We start from the raw sequence: 20140 nt of genomic DNA, 5'->3' as shown, positions 1-20140 counted from the left end.
CAAGTTCAAATTTAAGTGTGAAGTGTGAGGTGAACGGTACAGAAACTGAAATGTCTAAGAGGCTGTTGAGATACCAGATGGCATGCGGCTCAGCAGAGAAGAAACAGTGAAGATCTGGAAGGAGTGACTTAACTCCAGAGAAATGCTAAAGCTCTGAGAGTGAACGGCATGTGAATTTCCTGGTAGAACCTTTCTGATAATTTTCTTTTCCTCTTCTATAGAAATAATATGCCTTTTTAAAAAGTAAGAATTACTTGTTGCATGCGCAAAACCTAATGATGAATGAATGGGTTTAAGGAGGTTTAAGTACTTTTGGTAAGAAAAAATTTTTATTAAACAATAAAATTAGGGAGTACATAAGTGACTTGCCTTTAGTTTGCCATTAAAAACTTCCCTTTCCTGGGAAGCTTCTTCTTATCATGATCTGTACTTAACACATAATTTATTCAACCACCTTTATTGATCTAAAGAGTCATGAGAGGGCATGACAGAAAGTTGAATCAGACAAAATCAGGCTGGCACATGACAGAATTGACTCTTCTTTGTTCAAATATGGTCTGGCTCAAGGTCCATTGGTATACTGGTTAACACACAGGGAGAAGTATGTCTAGGGAGGGCAGCACGTAATAGCATTCTACTGTGACCAGGTCTTTTCAAACGCACAAGTGAGGAGTCTTTGTCAGAGGAAGGTGCTCGCCACCATTTTAGATGTGAAAATCCGGAAGTGCGTGTTTTTTAATGGCAGTGTTTCTTACTCTGAGCATGGGCTATACAGGAGATCATCCTCATGTATATTATATACATGTATCTGAGCAAAACAAGTAAGTAACATTATATTATGAAATAGATGATGACCAAAAAAAAAAAAAAACCAGACTGATTTGATGTGGCCAGAAGTTTTATAATTTGTAGTTAAATGGTAAATAGAAAGGGATCAAGAGAATAAATAAATTCATAGTAGTCAGTTAATAAATTACAGCCTTACGATAAACAATTTGACTAGACTAGAAAAGGAATGGTGATGAAAATGTATTAATAACAGCTAATATATGCATAAGAAATTCATGAAAATATTAAAAAGGATTTTTAAAAATAAAAATCATAGTGAAAAGCTTCATGTACAATGTTTAGATGTTGTAATGATAACCTATTTCCACTAAAGGCTTCTTTATTTTACTTTTAACTTTAATTAATCTTCCTTTTGACATTCTTTTGACGAAACCTACAAAAGGAAAAGAAACAAATTTATGCATGATAAAATAATTTATTATGTTACTTTATCTAAAATGTCATCATTATTTTTTAATATTTAACATAAAAATGTGACTAGTTTAAAATTTTACATATCTTTGTATAGGACAACCTATTTCTAAGGAAGTCACTTTGCATATACAAAAAGTTAGCTAGAATGAATGAACATGTGTATCTTTATTATTTACTTTCAGTTACATGTTCATGATCATTTTATTAAAAATATAAAGATGTGGCTGTGTATGACTGGTGGAATATAGATGATTTTATTTACATAATTAACAGTATTCTATAAATGTATACTTTTTATATTCAGGAAAAGTATTTAATTTTATTCATTATAGATAGCTTAAATATATTAGTATAATTCTTTAAAATGAAAATTTAGTGTGTAAATATTAAAAGAAAATTATTTTTAAATTAATAATTTTTTATGAAGATACATTAAGATAAATTGCAGGTAATATCCAGCAATATTATCTTAATGTAGTTGAAAAGGGAACATTTATTAGATAAATTGTAACTCTTTGTTTCTTATAATAAATAGAACTAATTTCATATTTGTCATAGATTAAAATACATTTATCATTTCAATAGCATTGTTTTCTTAAACACTAGTGAATTAATGTGAAGAATGTCTTCTCTACCTTTTCTGCAAGCCCTCAGACACGATCTTTTGGAAGTGAAATTGTTTTCATTCCCTCCACATCCACTGTAGTTAAATGGGAGACATGTCCCAGTAACTGAATTGTAGTAGAATCTTCTCTCATTTGCTTTGCACAATCCTCTGTCCGCTGGGGTCAGACACCACCAGTAACGGCTGCGATAGCCTAAGAACATGAAGAAAACAAGGTGAGGCATTATATGATAGTTAATCTGAGACTTTCATATCATTGTTTATAGATGAGTGCTGTGGCATTTTCATGTGAAACGGTAACCTAAATAAATAAAAGTAGTGTATAGTAAAATTCATATATTTCAATTCCACAAAAGTGCTTAACCAATCTCTATATGTCTGCTAGACTGAGACCTCCAATAAATGAAAAAGTAGATACATTTGCTGAGGGAAACAACTATGAACACTGTATGTATATATATATGTATATATATGTATATGTATATATGTATATGTATACACAAATACACACACACACACACATATAACAAAAACTAGTACATAACAAAAGCAACAACTATTAAACAATCTAACTTCTGATCATTTGTTAACAATATACTCTATAAAACTATGAATATTTACATATCAATTGTTCATGAATCAACTTTTAAAAAGTCCTGGTGAGCAACATCCTTATTTGCTGTCTGGCATAACCAGAGCTAAGGGAGAGTTTCTTCATTTGACTAACAAGCTTTTGAATGATGTAATATAATTACGATTTGAAGTACAGGAATTCAAGTGTAAAAAGCTCTAAGCTTCAGAGAAGAAGCACAGAAGAAATTGTTTGACTTAAGGAAGTTTTCTCATCAATTGAAACATCAGTTCTAGATGAGTTGGACACACTTTTCAAAGGGAAGTGTACTGCTGAAGCCAGTAAGATAAAACCCTTGAATGTTAAAACCAGACAGACAGGCTGGTCTGGCAGTGGGATTAAACACTCTCAAAAACAGAAGATAAAATACAACTAGGGGAACTCATTTCCTTAAGGCAAAGCAGAGAAATGGATTTGGCCCAGTGGTAGTATTTACCTTGTTTGGGAATTCCTAGCAGTGAGAGGAACTTGCTTCTCTTTAGCAGCAGGGACAAACTGCTTGCTATTGCTCCTGCACCAGCACTGCAGGTGCTGTTGGACAGTGAGAAATCAATGGCTTTGCCAAAGGGTGAGATTAGGGACAGCAAATGCAGACATATATTCAGTATTGGCAGAAGATAGAACTTTTGAGGAATCCCATAGCCAAGGAGGACAAATAGGGGACAGAAGTAAGCTATCTGATAGCAAGTGAACCCCAGATGAATAGTCTATAAAAGAATATAAAGTGAAACAAGCTGAGGTAAAAAATTAAATCTTAAATTGGTATATTTGTGTTTACTGCTTCTTGCCTTGTATATATTTAAGTAAAGTTTAGAATGTCTTGATATAATGGTGCATATAATAAGAGCAATTATGGAAAATATAAGAGTTGGAATTTTGAGGGAAGAATGTATGAGAAGACATTTTAGAAGGGTGATATACTTTGCCAAGAACTGTAATCACATAAAGAATATCAAGAAACTTCCAGGATCTATAAAACTAAGACACTATCCAAAGTCATGTAGTCTAATTTACACTGTTGTGCATCCTATTTGGGAGGTGTAGTGCATGACCATTGCCATCACACATCAAAACTAAAATGTATTGGATGAGAATGGGTTCCTAACTTTCTAGAAAATGTTGAAATCTGTCACCAACAATAGCTTATGCCAGAGGAATTTTCTAACAATCTAGGAGACATATACGCAGTTGATGTCCCCACCCCCACTGCGCAGTCTTTTCCCATGCCTGTGCTGTGGGTTCTCATGCACCTGGAGGCCAGGGCATGACAGTTATTATTTGTTACGGCTTCCATCTCCATGAACTTCCAGAGACATCACTGATGTTTAGGAAAAATACCCTATAAACAAGTAGCCTGATTTGAGAAATAGTGAAAACAGAAGAGATTTCTATTTTTTTCACTCTAGCAAGCACCTACTGGTGCATTATAGCAGATATGTATGATGAAATATGATTCATACATCTATTTCATTTTAATATTTTATACACAAGACACATTAGCCCACAGTAAGTTGCAGATACTACATGAAGATGTACTTGTAAGTGGTACACTTCTCTACAAATATTAGTTATTATGACTTAATAGCAATGCCATCCAGTACTTGACAATGTCTGCCACTGAACAGATCTACACAGAACAAGGGGAAAGGTTCCGTATAATGTCAAACAGGCAAGAAGAAGGCAGAGAGTGGGTTGATCTGAGAGCGAAGGTACAGTTGACCAGCACAGATTCCATCACAGAGAGAAGTTTCACTACCAACTAAATTGTTTGGCATCACATTGCCTCTACCCGAAACTTTTTTTTTCATAGATACAAAGAATTTTTAAATTTATTTATTTAATTGTTGTTCAAGTACAATTTTCTGTTTTTTACTCCCATCCCAGCCCACTCCCAGGCCCGTGCTCCCCTCCTCCCTCCCATTTCCACCCCCCTTAGTTCTTGTCCATGTGTCCTTTATACTTGTTTCTGTAAATCCTTCCCCTTTTTCCCCTGACATTCCCTCCCCTCTCCCCTCTGGTCACAGTCAACCTGTCCTGTATGTCAGTGTCTTTGGTTATATTTTTCTTGCTTGTTTGTTTTGTTGTTTAGGTTCCTGTTAAAGGTGAGATCATATGGTATCTGTCTTTCACTGCTTGGCTTATTTCCTGAGCATAATACTTTCCAGTTCCATCATGCTATTGCAAAGGGTAGGAGCTCCTTCTTTCTTTCTGCTGTATAGAATTCCACTGTGGTGGGATGGCAGACTGATACAACCACTATGGAAAACAGTATGGAACTTTCTAAGAAAACTAAAAATGAATATGCCTTTTGACCCAGCAATTTCACTGCTAGGATTATATCCTGAGAACCCTGAAACACCAGTTCCAAAGAACATATGCACCCCAATGTTCATAGCAGCACAATTTACAATAGCCAAGAGTTGGAAGCAACCTAGGTGCCCATCAGTAGATGAATAGATCCAAAACTCTTTTAATGTCTCTGAATCATCAAGTGTTTGGCATGTTGCTTCTGACAGCCCAGGATCTGGTGTGCAGACTTGAATTATCCCTCTCAGCAGATACTTGCTCCTACTCGGAGTGTCTGTTCGTGACTGACCTGGTGACAGTTTATCTCACTTTATTTGCCCCGATTTTAACTATTACCTACGTAGATCATCAAACACCAGTCACCTTTGATCCAGATTAGAGTCAAGGTTCCTAACGTTACAAATAAAGATATTTTGATAGTGGGTTAAATTTGAAATTAATCACTAAGGATGTAGTATTATAAATAGTTAACATTTAAAAGTTTCAAATAATAAGATAAATTATCATCAATAGGGAAGTTTTTATGAGGCCAGTTTGCTTCACAACATGAATTATACCTGACATATAAATTGATGTATTTCTCTTCAAATAATGTTAACTCTAAGCAGGGAAATATTATTGAATATGCTAGAATAAACAGCAGCATAATTAACATAATGAAGCAGTTGGTTTCTTAAGGATATTTTAACTCTAAAATTCTTTGAGTCTTGAATTAGCATCTCGTTTACTCATCCAAAGTGAGAAAAATAAAATTTTTGTAACCTATAAGAGATAAGCTTGTTTGTTTTCAGATAACATATTTATTCTAGATAAACATAGCACTTAACTGTTCAGAATCCAGATTTGAATATGTACAATGAAAGAAAATGTAAAGGTTGAAACAATTGCACAATGTGATTTTTTTGACCCTAGATTATAATTATTCACTTATTTTTTTTTAAAGATTTTTTTTATTTTGTTTTTTGACAGACAGGAAGGGAAGGAGAAAGAGAGAGGGAGAGAAACATCAATGCGTGGTTGCCTCTCCTGTGCTTTCTACTGAAGACCTGGCCCACAATCCAGACATGTGCCTCGACTGGGAATTGAACTGGTGACCCTTTGATTTGCAGGCTGAAGCTCAATCCAGTGAGCCATACCAGCCAGGGCTAGTCACATAAATTTAAGATAGAATAAAAAGACAGTAACCTGGCTTTTGTTCATTTCCAAGGGACTTTAATTACGAAACACATTCTGTCTCAATCTTTCTGTTAATAACCAGTTGGGTAGTTTCCATTTAGAGAGTCTATGAGAGGTTTCAGAATTGAGGTAGTTTCTTGCAGGAATGATCACCTAGTATGACTGCTAAATTGTAAGGTGACACTTCAAAGTCAGTATTATATGTGAGGTAGTTTATGTAAACTTGCTTTTAAACTTACACAGTAAACTTTGAATCTTATACTCACTGTAAATCTTTACTGTGATGTCGTCTTTCTTATTGTTCCCATTTTACATGGCTATTTAGCTTTTAATTTTACAAACCAAATCAGGTTTTATGCACCACATTGTGACTTGTAAATTATTTTTGTCTTCTGACACTATTTTATGTAATGGAATAACTAATCTTTCTTTGAATATGAAGTTCTTTCTTTTTATCTCCCATAATTTTGAGCGAAGAAAAACGTATATTTTTGTTTTCTAATTACAAATTATCATTGTAAATTGTTCAAATAATACAAAAGTAACAAATAAAAACAAAAATTCTTCATAATTTGACCCCTGCCCTTCAACTACTATGAATGGTTTGGTATCTATCTTCTCTCAAAATTTTTGCATATGTAAACATATTACTGTACCATTATGCCTTATTATTATACTTCATACTATTTGCTAGATAAGTTTTTATGTTTGTTCATATGTATACCTTATTTTTAAAATATGCACATATTTTATTTTTTGAATCAACTGCAAATGATTAATGTAGTACACTATATTACTCATGTACTGGTGTATAGATTATTTCTTTTTTTTCAATTCCAGACAATGGTTCATGAACATACTTGCACATAAGCTCAGGTATTTATAGAGGAGATATTTTGAAATTATAATTGTTCAAAAGCTATATTCCATTTATTTTTTGTAGATGCAGCTGAATTTTCCACTAAAAGTTTATGTATATTTATATGTCTGTAGTGTTTAAAAGTGCCTAAATATTATTTAACAAAATATAGGCCATACTGCAATATATTTATTTACTATTCATTGCTTGCTTTCTTTTCATACCCACAAAAGTAGAAGGGTACATGTAGAACTAGTAATTGCTCATAGGGCCTCAATGTTCTACAAAATATAATTTATATAGAAGTTAAGGTGCATTGATTTTTAATTTTTAATTAATTATTTATTTTTTTGTTTTTATTTTAATTGTTCAAGTACAGTTTTCTGCCTTTTATTCACATCCCAGTGCACTCCCCCAGCCCTCCCCACCTCCCTCCCATTTCCACACCCATATTGTTGTCCATATGACCTTTATACTTATTCCTGCAAACCCTTCTCCTTTTCCCCTGAAATTCCCTCCCCTCTCCCCTCTGATCACTGTTAGCTTGTTCTCTATTTCAGTGTCTCTGGTTATATTTTCCTTGCTTGTTTTTTTTTACTAGTTTCCTGTTAAAGGTGAGATCATACAGTACTTGTCTTTCACCACCTGGCTTAGTTTGCTTAGCATAATGCTTTCCAGTTCCATCCATGCTGTTGCAAAGGGTAGGAGCTCTTTCTTTCTTTCTGCTGCATAGAATTCCATTGTATAAATGTACCACAGCTTTTTTATCCATTAATTTACTAATGAGCACTTAGGCTGTTTCCAGCACTTGGCTATTGTAAATTGTGCTGCTATGAACATTGGGGTGCATAGGTTCTTTTGGTTTCAGGGTTTTTAGGATATAATCTTAGCAGTGAAATTGCTGGGTCAAAAGGTAGATTCAATAACAATAGCAACCATACCTAAAACAAAAGCAAACTAAGAGGACAGCAAGATCAGGAGCAGAACCATAGAAATGAAGATCACATGAAGGGTTAGCAACAGGGGAGTGGGAGGAGGAGAAGAGGGGAGAAGGTACAGAAAATAAGTAGCATAGATGGTAGGTAGAAAATAGACAGGGGGGGCAAGAATAGTAGGGGAAATATAGAATCTAAAGAACTTGAGACACGTGGACATAAACTAAAGGGGGGAATGGTGGGGGAGAGGTGTGCAGGGTGGAGAGGAATGAAGGGGGGGAATAGAATAACTGTAGTGGCATAATCAATAAAATATTTTTTTAAAGGCAGATTTATTCTTTCTTTTCTGAGAAAAACTCCATACTGTTTTCCATAGTGGTTGTACCAGTCTGCAATCTCACCAATAGTGCACTAGAGTTCCCTTTTCTCCACAAACTTTCCAACCCTTGTTTGTTTTGTTTATCATGGCCATTCTGACTGGTGTAAGGACATACAGAAGATCCAGAGACACATGAAAAGATGCTCATTATTGCTAGCTATCAGAGAGATGCAAATTAAAATCACAATGAGATACCACTTCACACTGGTCAAGATGCATTGATTTTTAAATGCATCATTATTTTATGTGCTGCTTGTAAAGAAAGAAAAAACCAAGTACTCTATTATACACTATCATTTGTCAGATTCATCATAATTTAAGCATATTAAAACATGGAGAAATTTGCATCTTAGAATCAATAAAATGTTGTAATTCATCTATGTGGGTCAATACACCAAACTTAAACATGTACAAGCACAAACAAATGGTAATTTGGATAGATATTTGCTGGGTTGAATTTCTTAGTCTAGATCAGTGATTTTCAACCACTGTGTCACAAGAATTTTTCAAACATGTAATAGCTGACTATTTAGTCAGGGGCACTGACCTCTTTCCCCTTAGATTGACAAATAAAGAAATGACAACAGTCAACAAAACAATGGCTGTCCATTGTGAATGCCCTGTCTTGAAACATAAACACATAGGCCATGTAATAGAGTTGTATCTTACTGGTTACATCACATAATAAGGTTGAGTTCACTGGTTAATTCTTTGTACTGGAAATCCTTATATACAAGCACCAGATTTATTGAAAAGTCCTTTGGAGCAAAGAGGTTAGGTAAAAACTATCACTATTAGTATTTTTTGTAAATCAGTTGAAATTATGCCTTTTTGGTCAGATGGGCAAATACTTTTGGTGTGGTGCAGAATTTTAATAATTAGTTTATGTGAGCCATGCAATGAAAAAGACTGAAAATTGCTGGTGTAGATACTGCTTAATCCAGGGGTAGAGTCTACAGTTATCTTTGCCCAGGGATTTTTTCTAAATAAAGCCACAATGAAAATGGGCAATAGATATATGAAAAGATGCTCAAAGTTACTAACCATCAGAGAAATGCAGATTAAAACCACAGTGAGATATAACCTCACACTTGTCAGAATGGCTATCACCAATAAACCAACAAACAACAATTGTTGGCGAGGATGTGGAGTAAAGAGAACCCTAGTGCTCTGTTTGTAGAATGCAGATTAGTGTAGTCATTGTGGAAAGCAGTGTGCAGTTATCTCAAAAATTTAAAAATGCACTGCCTTATGATTTAGTAACTCTACTTTGGGGAATATATCTGAAGAAACCCAAAACACTAATTGAAACACAGGTAGCAAGCTTAACATTTTACGCTACCACTCTACAAAATAGACTATTTTACATTCAGCTTATTCTATGCTGTTGGGGATTCTCCAGAAGCTACTGTCAGTCTTGCATTTTATTTACTTTGTGATGAGCTAGAAAAATAGCAAAGAAATATTAAAAGAACATGCTAGCATGTTGACAGCAATTGTTTCCATGTAATGGAAATAAGGCTGATTTACTTCTATTTTGCTACCTGTATATAGGTACCCCTATATACATAGCAGTGTTATATGCAATAGCCAAGATTGGGAAACAGACCAAGTGCCCACCAGTAGATGGGTGACTGAGAAAGCTGTGGTACCTTTATACAGTGGAATACTACTCTGCCTTAAAAAAGAAGGAAATCTTAACTTTTGTGACACCAAGGCTAGACCTGGAGAGAATTTTGCTAAGTGAAATAGCCAGTCAGAAAAAAGACAACTACCATATGATTTTACATATATGTGGAATCTAAGGAATGAAATGACAAACAAAATAGAAGCAGACTCATAGATAGAAAGCAGGCGGACAGCTGTCAGAGGAGAGGGTGCTATGGGGCTGGGTAAAAAAGTGAAGAAATTAAGCAAAACAAACAAACAAAAAACACCCTCCCCCCCCAAACAACCTCTCATAGACAGACAATAGTATGGTGATTACCAGAGGCCAAAGGGGACAGGGGAGGGAGAAGGGGGTGAAGGGGGAATAAATAGTGACAGAAGGAGACTTGACTTGGTGTCATAAACACATAATACAATATATGTTTACCACATAGAATTGTACACTGAAACCCATGTAATTTTATTAACCAATGTCATCCCAATAAATGCAATAAAAAATACAAATAAAAAGACATTTACATGTTGAACAAAAGAAAGACGAAAGAAAGAAAAAGAAAACCACAGTAAAATTACAAACTGTGAAACATAGGAGGGTAATTTATTATAAAATAATGATGTTTTATAATATGTTAGAAAAACTTCCTTCATGTCATATTTGCAAAATTGGAACCCTTATAAGACTTTAGTAGAAGATGAAAAATAATGCTAATTTAGTTTGTTGATGTGACTTTAAGGAAGAATGAGGTTTTAATAAGCAAAGGAGATATAAGGGAGTTTGGGTAAAGAAAGTACAATGATTAGAATATTCCCAGTTTGTTGGAATATTGTTTGTTGAAAATGGCAGCCCATCTGAAGAAGAGAGTGCATGGAAAGGCAGCGGGATGCAAAGCTGAAAATTAAGAAGCTCCTCAAACACCACTATATTTGGATTTTATCTTATTTTTTTAAAATATATACTTTTAGATTATATATATATATATATATATATATATATATATTTTACTTTTTTAGAAGAGAAGGAGAGAAGGAGAGAAACATCAATGTGCAGTTGCCTCTCACATGCCCCTTAGTAGGGACTTGGCCCGCAACCCAGGCTTGTGCCCTGACTGGGAATTGAACCCGGGACACTTTGATTCGCAGGCCAGTACTCAATCCACTGAGCCACACCAGCCAGAGTTATGTTTGGATTTTATGATGTAGACATTAATGAACCATGGAAAGTACTGAAGGATGAAAGAGACTTGAAGCAAATCTTGATACATAAAGCAAACTCAACCAGGCATGTGCAGGTTGAATCCACCGGAGACTTGCTATAGAGAATACACGAGGAAACTAACTAACGCAGTTACTGTGGGGATAGTTAAATTAAGCACCAAATTAAATGTGGAAATGGGGAAGAGCTAAGGGGAAGATTATTCTACTTTTCTTAGATTGATTGACTTAGAAAATGGACATGTTTCTAAAGTATTGTGAAACATAGTTATAGTAAAATATAGTCATAATGGTTTAGTCATTTGTAATTTTATCATGGCTTTCTTCCAGCATGGCTTTACTGAAAAGTTTCCCAAGTGAAGATGAACTTGTGAACTATGTCCATGGATGAGCCAGCATTTAGGCAAGCAGGTCCAAAATGGTAGACAGAGGATACATTAAAGCTCATGTTTTGAGAAGACAGAAGAATTTAATTTTGACTTCATAGGAAGTGTGATACTGTGGCTCTCTGTTCCCATAACACTGGTGCAGGTGTCTGACTTGGCACAGAGAATAGGCACTGAAGTTATCTCTGTGTCTATCTCCTTCCTCATTTCACAGGCATGCCTATAAACACAAAACTGTCTTATTTATTTTTCTCAGACTCCCAGTCCTCATGATGAGTCCAGTCATGTGAGAGGCACACAACGTTTATTGAACTGAATTTAAGTATAATGTCTCTACTTCAGGCTGGAAAGCAAGTCCTCTGACTTGAAATAAGATTCAAAGACACAAAATATTTATTGATATTTTATAATTATGTTTTAATTGTATCAGTGTTTTATGTTATTTCTGACACTCATAATATTAAGTAGTTAAATGCAGATGCTTCAAATCAAGCTTTAATTGTATTAAAATTATCATGAATAAAATATGTATAAATAATACCTCTGATTATTGTATTTTTTCATTATCAATCTCCATTCACACTAGTCATCATCATCATTAACTATAAATACTTTTGAGCTCTCACTTTGTGTTAAATAGTGAATTGAACATTTTTCATCACAATTTGCAATCTTCACAAAACTTTAGGAGATATTACTCTCCACGTATAAGAAATGGGGAACCTGAGGCTGAGAGTTGTGTGATTTTTTTAAAGGCCACAGAGAGAGTTGGTAAATAGCAGAACTAGAATTTAAACCCAAATCTTTCTGCAAATAAAGCCAACACTCTTAACCACTGTGATATGTCATCTGAAAACTAAGGAGAAAATAGAAAGAACTAAGCAGAGGTATTTTAGTGATTGTGAAATAAAGTTGTCACAACTTTCTCTTTACATTCAATTTCCCAAATTTCTCTTCTTTAAAGCTTAGGTTCAGAATGTCTTAGAATGTCTTAGATGCTTCATACCCTCCGTTGCGTGGATGAAGTTGGAATTCAGCAAGTTTGTACAGGAGAAAGATACCTGATCAAAATAGACTGGCAGACAAGAAGGCTGGAAACACCTCTTGGGAGTAAGAGTGCTGAGCCCAGCAGTATTCAGAGTGCTCAAACATTTAAAGGCAAGAAATATTGGGTTGTCGTGTTCACTGTGGACTAATTCTAGAAATAACAGACCAGTCTTCCTGGCTTCTATGAACTCTGTGATCATATTTTCATGGCCAGCCAGATCTGTTTAGTGGCATTAAGATGTGAGAGAAAACTAAAACCCTCATTCCGTTGTGTCCCTAGGGAAGATAGAGTTGCGATGTTCCTAATCAACACATTTTCTATCAATGCTTCCTAAATTCATTCCTGCAGATTATCCAGTAGTCAAGAAGAAAAAGGGCAGTCGTTACATTATATACAACATAGAGAAGCTTTCCTGACATGTTCCTACTTCGTTCCTACCTTGCCCTATAATAGTCAATACTGAATCCATGTATAATAAAGATTTTTTTAGTATAAAACGTGCCATCAAATTAATCTTACTAACTTATTAAGTTTTTATTTTATTTTTTTCATTGGTGGATCAGTTTTGATTTATAGCTATATAATAGTCACAGGTATAAGAAGTTATTTTCTATTATTTTACTTGTTCATGTAAACTTAATATTTTTCAAAATAACTTGGTTTACAAATTGGAAGTCAGTGGTTATTCTCTTTTAAGGGTATCTGCATATTATTTTAAGTTTTAGAAATAAGTCTCTGGAGAAATCTTATGACTGGGGCAAGCATTCATCTTTGTTAAAAACCAGGCACAGTCCAGGAAGAAAGGGATTAGCTAAAGTAGTCAGTGGTCACCTGGGGTGACTGGGTTCTGATGGCAGCGATCTTGGCAGAAAAGTGCTATATTTTTGTTTCTCACCTTCTCCCCTGACAGGAAGTAGAGGGTCTGATGGATCCTCTCCACTGGTTCTTATCTATTTTTGGAAAGCCGGCTTGTCAGAAAATCAGCATTCGAAGCACCAGATTCACCACATAGGCATGTTGAGATTAAGAGGGAAGGCTTTATGCTTCCTGATTCAAGAAGGTGTTATGAAAAATAGAACACCTCTCTGGGACTGTGGCGGTGGGCTGTCGGTAGAAAGGGGCTTTTCAGAAGCAGGGATGGTGCTTGTGGTTAGTGTGGTACGCAGCTGACTGTCTATCGGGGTGCGGCAAAAACAGGGCTACAGTTGTGTGTATTCTTGTATTATTGTTCATTAATTATTATATTATTTATTACCAACCTACTCTGGCCCACCCCTCCATAGTATATTTATCATATATACAGTATATCTGAATTACATATTTGATCTCTGTGATTGTTTATCTATCCATCCCTAGTGATCTATATGATGTCTATGCCACCTGGTCTCCTGAGTCAGTATTAGATTATGCTTTTTTTATCCTTTTTGTTGAGGGATACATTGTGTCTATATATATATATATATACATATATATATATATATGATTTTAAAAATGAAAGAATTACAAAAAATTTTCACATACGCATTTTTTAACAAAACCTTACAAAGTCAATTTTCTGTCAATACATACATATTTAAGATAAATAAATACCATTTTTATCATCCCATGTTCATTTGCATTAGTGTCCCAGTTTGCATTACACGTGATTGCTGAGGTTAAACTACACACAAAGGACTGGTGGTCTGGACAAAACAAGTAAGACGGAGGACGGAAGACACAGGAACAGACATCAGGAAAAAGCAGTGGGATGTAATGAGCGGCTAGAAACCGAGAAGTGACTACAGTTTACCACGCCCTCTTCCGGGATAATTGGGAAAATGGTGTCAGAGCTCCGAGAGTTTGGAAAGGGATAAAGAGATTTTACAAATACATTTCTTTCGTCTTTGAAACATGTGTTTCTTCTTGGTGCCGGCATTCTCAGCTCAGAGGGGTTGCTCTCACTGTGCACGGCGCATGCTTACAAAATGTTTTATAAAAACCCCTTCAAGATACAGTAAGGCTCAATCTCTGAGATCACCCAAGGAGCCTGTTAATATTGAAATATGGAAGTAAAAGGAGAAAATGAAACCTCAATTATGCTTAATATATGTTCACCTATCTTGACTGTAGGGGGCTTACTGGGAAATTATTTTCTCAAACTCATTTGCGATATTATGGAAGTTAAGAATAAATAACAATTTGAAAGAATTACCAAACCATTTCTAGTAGCATTGAACAGAACTTCTAAATTGCTTTTCCAGTATCATTATGAAGGGAAAATATTAAAATTATATTTATGCATATCTCAATAACAGTAACACAATCTAGCTACATTTTTGGAATACTCATGTGCTCTACCTAAGATTTATCATCTAGTGTAAAGAACTTTACATGCATGATATTCTATTTGTATTGTAGACCATGTTACTATTCCTACAAACTGAATTAAAACCTTCAATAATTTTGCATCATTTCAAAAAACCTAACATTAAGAGAACGTTCCACATTTCCTAAAACTTGGAATGATAAGGGCTTTGCTGAGTTTGAGAGAGACACTTTTAGTAAATGTGTCTCTCTCAACCTCAGCAAAGCCCTTTGATGGTGTGCAGAAGGGCTAATCCAGCTGTAGACAGGTTGGGACATGGCTGCCTTCCTCCCCTCTGACACTTGGACGGCATAGAGAAGGGATCTTGTGGGTCTCAGATTACAGAGAGGGACAGCTGCACCCCACTTTCTGCATCTCAGATGGGGTAGAGAAGGGATTATGCATATTTTAGGAAGAGTGGAGACAGAGTGTTCCTGTCACCCTTTACCTGGCTTCAAACCCAACTTACTGAAGCATTGCAATATTTTCATGTTTTAGATAAAAACGTTTACAAAACAAAAGAAGAATATATTGTGCTTACAGAAAAAGAGGGAAAGGGATCAAACTGGTTGGAAAAATTTAGATTTTGAAGCAAGCAAATATAATAAAATAGTTTCTAGATAAATAAAGGAGGCAATATGCCCTAATTTTAAATGAAGTTATTATGAAAGTATCATCCCCTGTTTATTATTTTAAATAAAAATCCACTTAATAGAGTTTTCTTTTAAATTCAAGTTGTGAATTTTTATGGTTTCCTTCATTAATTGTTTACTTTTATAACCATTAATTTATTTATGACTATTAGTACACATCTATAAAAAGAGAGGGGGGACATTTATTAGATCGCATTTAAAAGTCACTTATTGCCCTGGCTAGTGTGGCTCCGTGGATTGAGTACTGGCCTTTGAACCAAAAGATCACTGGTTCAATTCCCAGTTAAGGCACATGCTTGGCCAGTTCCCCAGTGGGGAGTAAGAGGCACCCACACGTTGATGTTTCTCTCGCTCTCTTTCTCCTTCCCTTCCCCTCTCTCTAAAAACATACAGATTTTTTAAAAAAGTAATTTACTGCTAAAAATAGCTGAGTCATATCATATGATTCAACAATCCTTTCTGCGCATATTTATCCAAAGAAAATAACAACACTAATTTGAAAAGATCCATGCACTGCTAAGTTCACTACAGCATTGTATATAATAGCCAAGATAGGGAAGCAACTTAAGTGTCTTTGATAGGTGAATGGATAAAGATGTGGTGTATATACACAATGGAATGTTATACAGCAATAAAAAAGGAATAAAATCTTGCTTTTTGTGACAACATAGATAGATTTAGAGGGCATTATGCTAAGTGAAATATCAGACAGAGAAAGACAAATACTATATGGTTTTACTTACATGTGGACCCTTAAAAATCAACAAACAAATAAAAGAAAACAAATACAGACTCATAGAAACAGTGAAAACAGGGAAGGGGAATATAGTTAATAATATTGTGACAAATTTGCACTACAAGTGAGTATTAGAATTAGTGGGGTGATCACATTGTAAGGTAAAAAAGTTCAGATCACTGTGCTGTGCACCTGAAAGAAGTATAGGCACTGGAAGATTGTATACTAAATTCACTCAAATAAAAAAATAAATTTAAAAACTCATTTACTTTCTCAAACTTATTTTCTCTGTTCTTTTTATTTTGGTAGTATACCTGCAAAAATCATAATTTTCATAGAGTTATTTGTAAAAAAAAAAAAAACCTTCAAGGCAAAAACATGCCCTAACCTACTCAACTCTTTTTTAATGATAAATGCCAGCGTTCCCTATTTGGATTAGTAAAGTAACCTGAACACAAAATATCACATTTTTCACAGCAATAAGATTGAACATGCTTTTAAACATGTGACAAGTTGAAAAGCATGGATAAAACGCAATTTCATTGAAAGACATAGGGCTGGAAGGATACACAGAAACAATTCAGTGAGACTATTTAGTTTTAAAGATAAAAAATCAGAACTACAAAGTTACATATCATTATCACAAACAAAGTGGTCTTTAAAAATTTAGACTCAAATTCATCTGGCATTGAATTCACTGCTCTCATTGTAGACGCCAAGGACCTTACGGCCTTTTGGGTTTACCACGCTGCTCCACGCACAGCCAGATGTTTCATGCCCTTTATGACATCCCTAGTGCTTTTAGAATGTAGATAAAATGCCTGCGATTTAGAGGATTTAATCCTGAGGCACTCAATTCATTTTTGAAGTAAACATTAAACACTTTACAGGAAGAAATTTATGCTTTAGATTTCCTACGTTAATCTTGATTCTTAGGCTGTGTGGTGGGAGATAAGGAAAGATGGAGAGGGGTGGGCTGGGTTGGAATGGCCGGGACTGAGGGTGAGAAACAAGCAGAACTCAATGCTCCTTGAACATGACAGTGTTTCAAGTACAGAGAGCATTCGTGCTGTTTGCTTGCGGATGTCAAGTCTCCTTACCCTTTCCAGTCCTTCTACAAACTTGTTTGTGGTTCTCAGGGCTCTGTGACGTCTCAGTTCTGGCATTCAAGGCTGAAGCAAACCCCACAGACATGATGGGTCTGTGTGGGTCGGAGCTGGACATTTAGATCCCTTTTGCCAGATGAGTCATAGTTAACAATTTGCAGAGCTTTGAATCCATCCGGGAAGAATTTTTGTATACTTTCTGTTTGCCTGCTTGCTTCCTATTTTGTTGTAAACAGAGATGCTCAAAGCCATTCTGATTCTGAGCCCCAACTGATTCTCACGGCCAGGGTGGAGAACCCTGGGCCCAGACACTAAATCTCTTTTTGGCCTCCGATTGCAATGTTAATAGCCCCAGAATGCTTTCAACTCATGCCAAGGTCACATTTTACACTTGCCTATGGACTACATCTAAGCAAAATCTCCAGTTTCTGAAGGAGCACATGATCTTTTAAAATTCAGGTGAAAGTAGGACCTTACATTCATCCCATTAATTATCAGCTTTTTAGGTTGTTTTGAACTGCTCGGATAGTTGTGGTTTCGGCTTCTACTTTCCAGCACTTTCACTATTTTCACAGCTCTGCAATTTTGTGGTCATAGTTCCTCTATGATTGTTTAAATTTGAATAATACATTGACAGGGTAGGGCCCAGGGAAGAGTTCTGCAGAAGTCCAAACGAAAATGTTCTTCCAAGTGACATAACCTTTGGGGATAATTATTCGACATATTCTTAGTCTGTCCTGGGACCAACAGCAGAGACAGTGTCCCGTGTCACCCTCAGTTCAAGGGCACTTACATCTGCCTCTGACGCACTGCTGCCATTATGATTTAACATCGGACACTGAGATGACAATTTACAGACTCGTTTTATACATTAAATTTGGCATAGAGTTAAGCGTCATGTGATATGGGATGAAAAACCTATTTCAATACATGTTTAAAATAGATTAGGAAAATTATTACTTTCCTGAGATTAAATGTCTTAAGACTTGGAATCTCGGTTACTTTAGCATACCTATTATTAAATAACAACAGAGGTATAATTTTTAAAAAAATCACAGTTCTAATATGCATTCCATTTTTATTGATAATATGATAATATTTTCAGGCAGAAAATTTTTTAAAAAATAAACTTCTTACCAACATTTCTGACAGTCTCGGTAGACGTAGACTGGGGGGTCGAGGAGACACTGTGGACAGGAGCAAGCTGGGCGCTGTCATTGTTCACTGGAAAATACACAGTCAGTTAAAGTGGGGGACTGTGCCCGAGGCTCATAAGCAAAAGCACAGCACAGCTGTCATGGTAAGAGAAGCAAGCTTTTAGAAATTTTATTCACATGGCTGTGTTAAATCAGTATGCAGTGGATCTTTTAAAAAATTACACATATAAAGCTAACATTGTCATGAATGACGGTGATTCTCAGTTAAAAAAAAGTATAACATTGAATGTTTAAGTCAATACTTTAATAATAAATGTTATGGTCACGTAAAACTGATTGATTTTAGGTGGAAATTTCCAAAGAATTCCTTGCCCTCAAATTTTTATAAACTTAAGGATTTTAGTGGTTCTACTCTTATGCCTTAACCATAACACAGAATTCCCAGGAAAGAAAACTAAATAATGTAGTCTAAAAATACCCTGTTGGATTTGCGGAAACAATTTTCCTTGTCGTTGGGTATTTCTTAACTACCTGTCTTAAAATTTTTCTAACGCAATGACTAATTTCTATCAGATTTGTATGGCTAAAACAAAAGCTAAGTGAACTTGAACGTGCCGTAAGATGTCATACTTTTTAAAACATGCGCATAAGTGAAGTGCAATCAAATGGAAATGAACTTACAGGAATCCTCACAGGTAGCCCTGCATTCTTCCAGTGATTCGAAGTTATTCATGTTGCCCAGGCACCCACCATATATGAAGCTCTCACACTGTTTGGACTGGTTGTTATAAAAATACCTAGTGAAGTAGGCTCGACAGATTCCAACATCTTCTTCCAAAAAGCAGAAATCTGGCTTTTCTAGAAATTGTAAAGTATCAGAGAATAATACTCTCTTGTATAAGTAATTTAATTATGTTAATTAAATTGATAAGAACTAGTTGTGTTGAAGTTACTTAAAGAATAAACATGAAACATTAAAAGTAAGGTAAAAGAACCTTACAATGCTACAATGTTAAAATTACTGTGTTAACTGTGACATTTAGAATAAAGAAGATAGAATAAGAAAGATGCAGCTACTATCAGGCATTTTGCTATTTGAATTTCAAATCCTAAACTTTTCATAGTAAATTAGCAGGGCATTAATTATCAACTATTTCATGATTTGAGAGAGTAGAAAATATTGAGTTATTTTTACCCTTGGATTGGAAGTACAAAATACGATGGTGAAAATTAGGTTTAATTGTTTTTATTGTGTATGTGTATCAACATTAAGAAAGACCCATAAATACTTCATATTTTTTAGGTGTGAGGTCTCATTGGGGAAAAATGTAGTGTGTTGCTTTAATAAGAAATTTAAATTAAAAAAATTGGAGGAGCTTTGAAAGCTGTGGGAGCTTTCCCCCAGCTATTCTTAGGAGTTCCTGAATTCTTATGCTGAAATTAATATCTGTGTTAGGCATGACATCCTCCACTTTGGTTTCCTATTTTTCCTCTCCAGCCATTGGAAGGGCTGCAACAGTGCAAAGGCAGAAAGGAAACAGACGTTCAGGGATTGCACAGGCTTTTGAAAAAGCCTGATACCCATTCTTGGTTAGTGTCCCAAGCCAGGCCAAACACAGCTGTCACCAAAGTTGTGCCGCTGTGATTCGCTTCAC

General features: G+C 35.2%; 1 protein-coding gene across 2 annotated transcripts in view; it reads right to left on the bottom strand.

Annotated features, from left to right (window-relative positions):
* Positions 1-291: 291 nt before the first annotated feature.
* TFPI (tissue factor pathway inhibitor) overlaps positions 292-20140 on the bottom strand; it is a 52762-nt gene continuing 32913 nt past the window's right edge. For both annotated transcript variants that reach the window (XM_037043787.1, XM_037043788.1), the window contains exons 5-8: positions 19167-19343; positions 18466-18552; positions 1899-2081; positions 292-1222 (exon numbers count right to left, since the gene is read on the bottom strand). In XM_037043787.1, coding sequence (XP_036899682.1) covers positions 1128-1222; positions 1899-2081; positions 18466-18552; positions 19167-19343 — 542 coding nt within the window. In that variant the 3' untranslated portion in view covers positions 292-1127. The remainder of the gene's footprint in view (positions 1223-1898; positions 2082-18465; positions 18553-19166; positions 19344-20140) is intronic.

Source organism: Sturnira hondurensis, unplaced genomic scaffold (assembly GCF_014824575.4).
Source record: "Sturnira hondurensis isolate 20B ecotype Veracruz unplaced genomic scaffold, ASM1482457v3 Scaffold0004136, whole genome shotgun sequence".
Lineage (NCBI taxonomy): Eukaryota > Metazoa > Chordata > Mammalia > Chiroptera > Phyllostomidae > Sturnira > Sturnira hondurensis.
The sequence above is the reverse complement of the archived record's forward strand: the minus strand, read 5'-3'. Positions and strand labels throughout refer to the sequence as shown.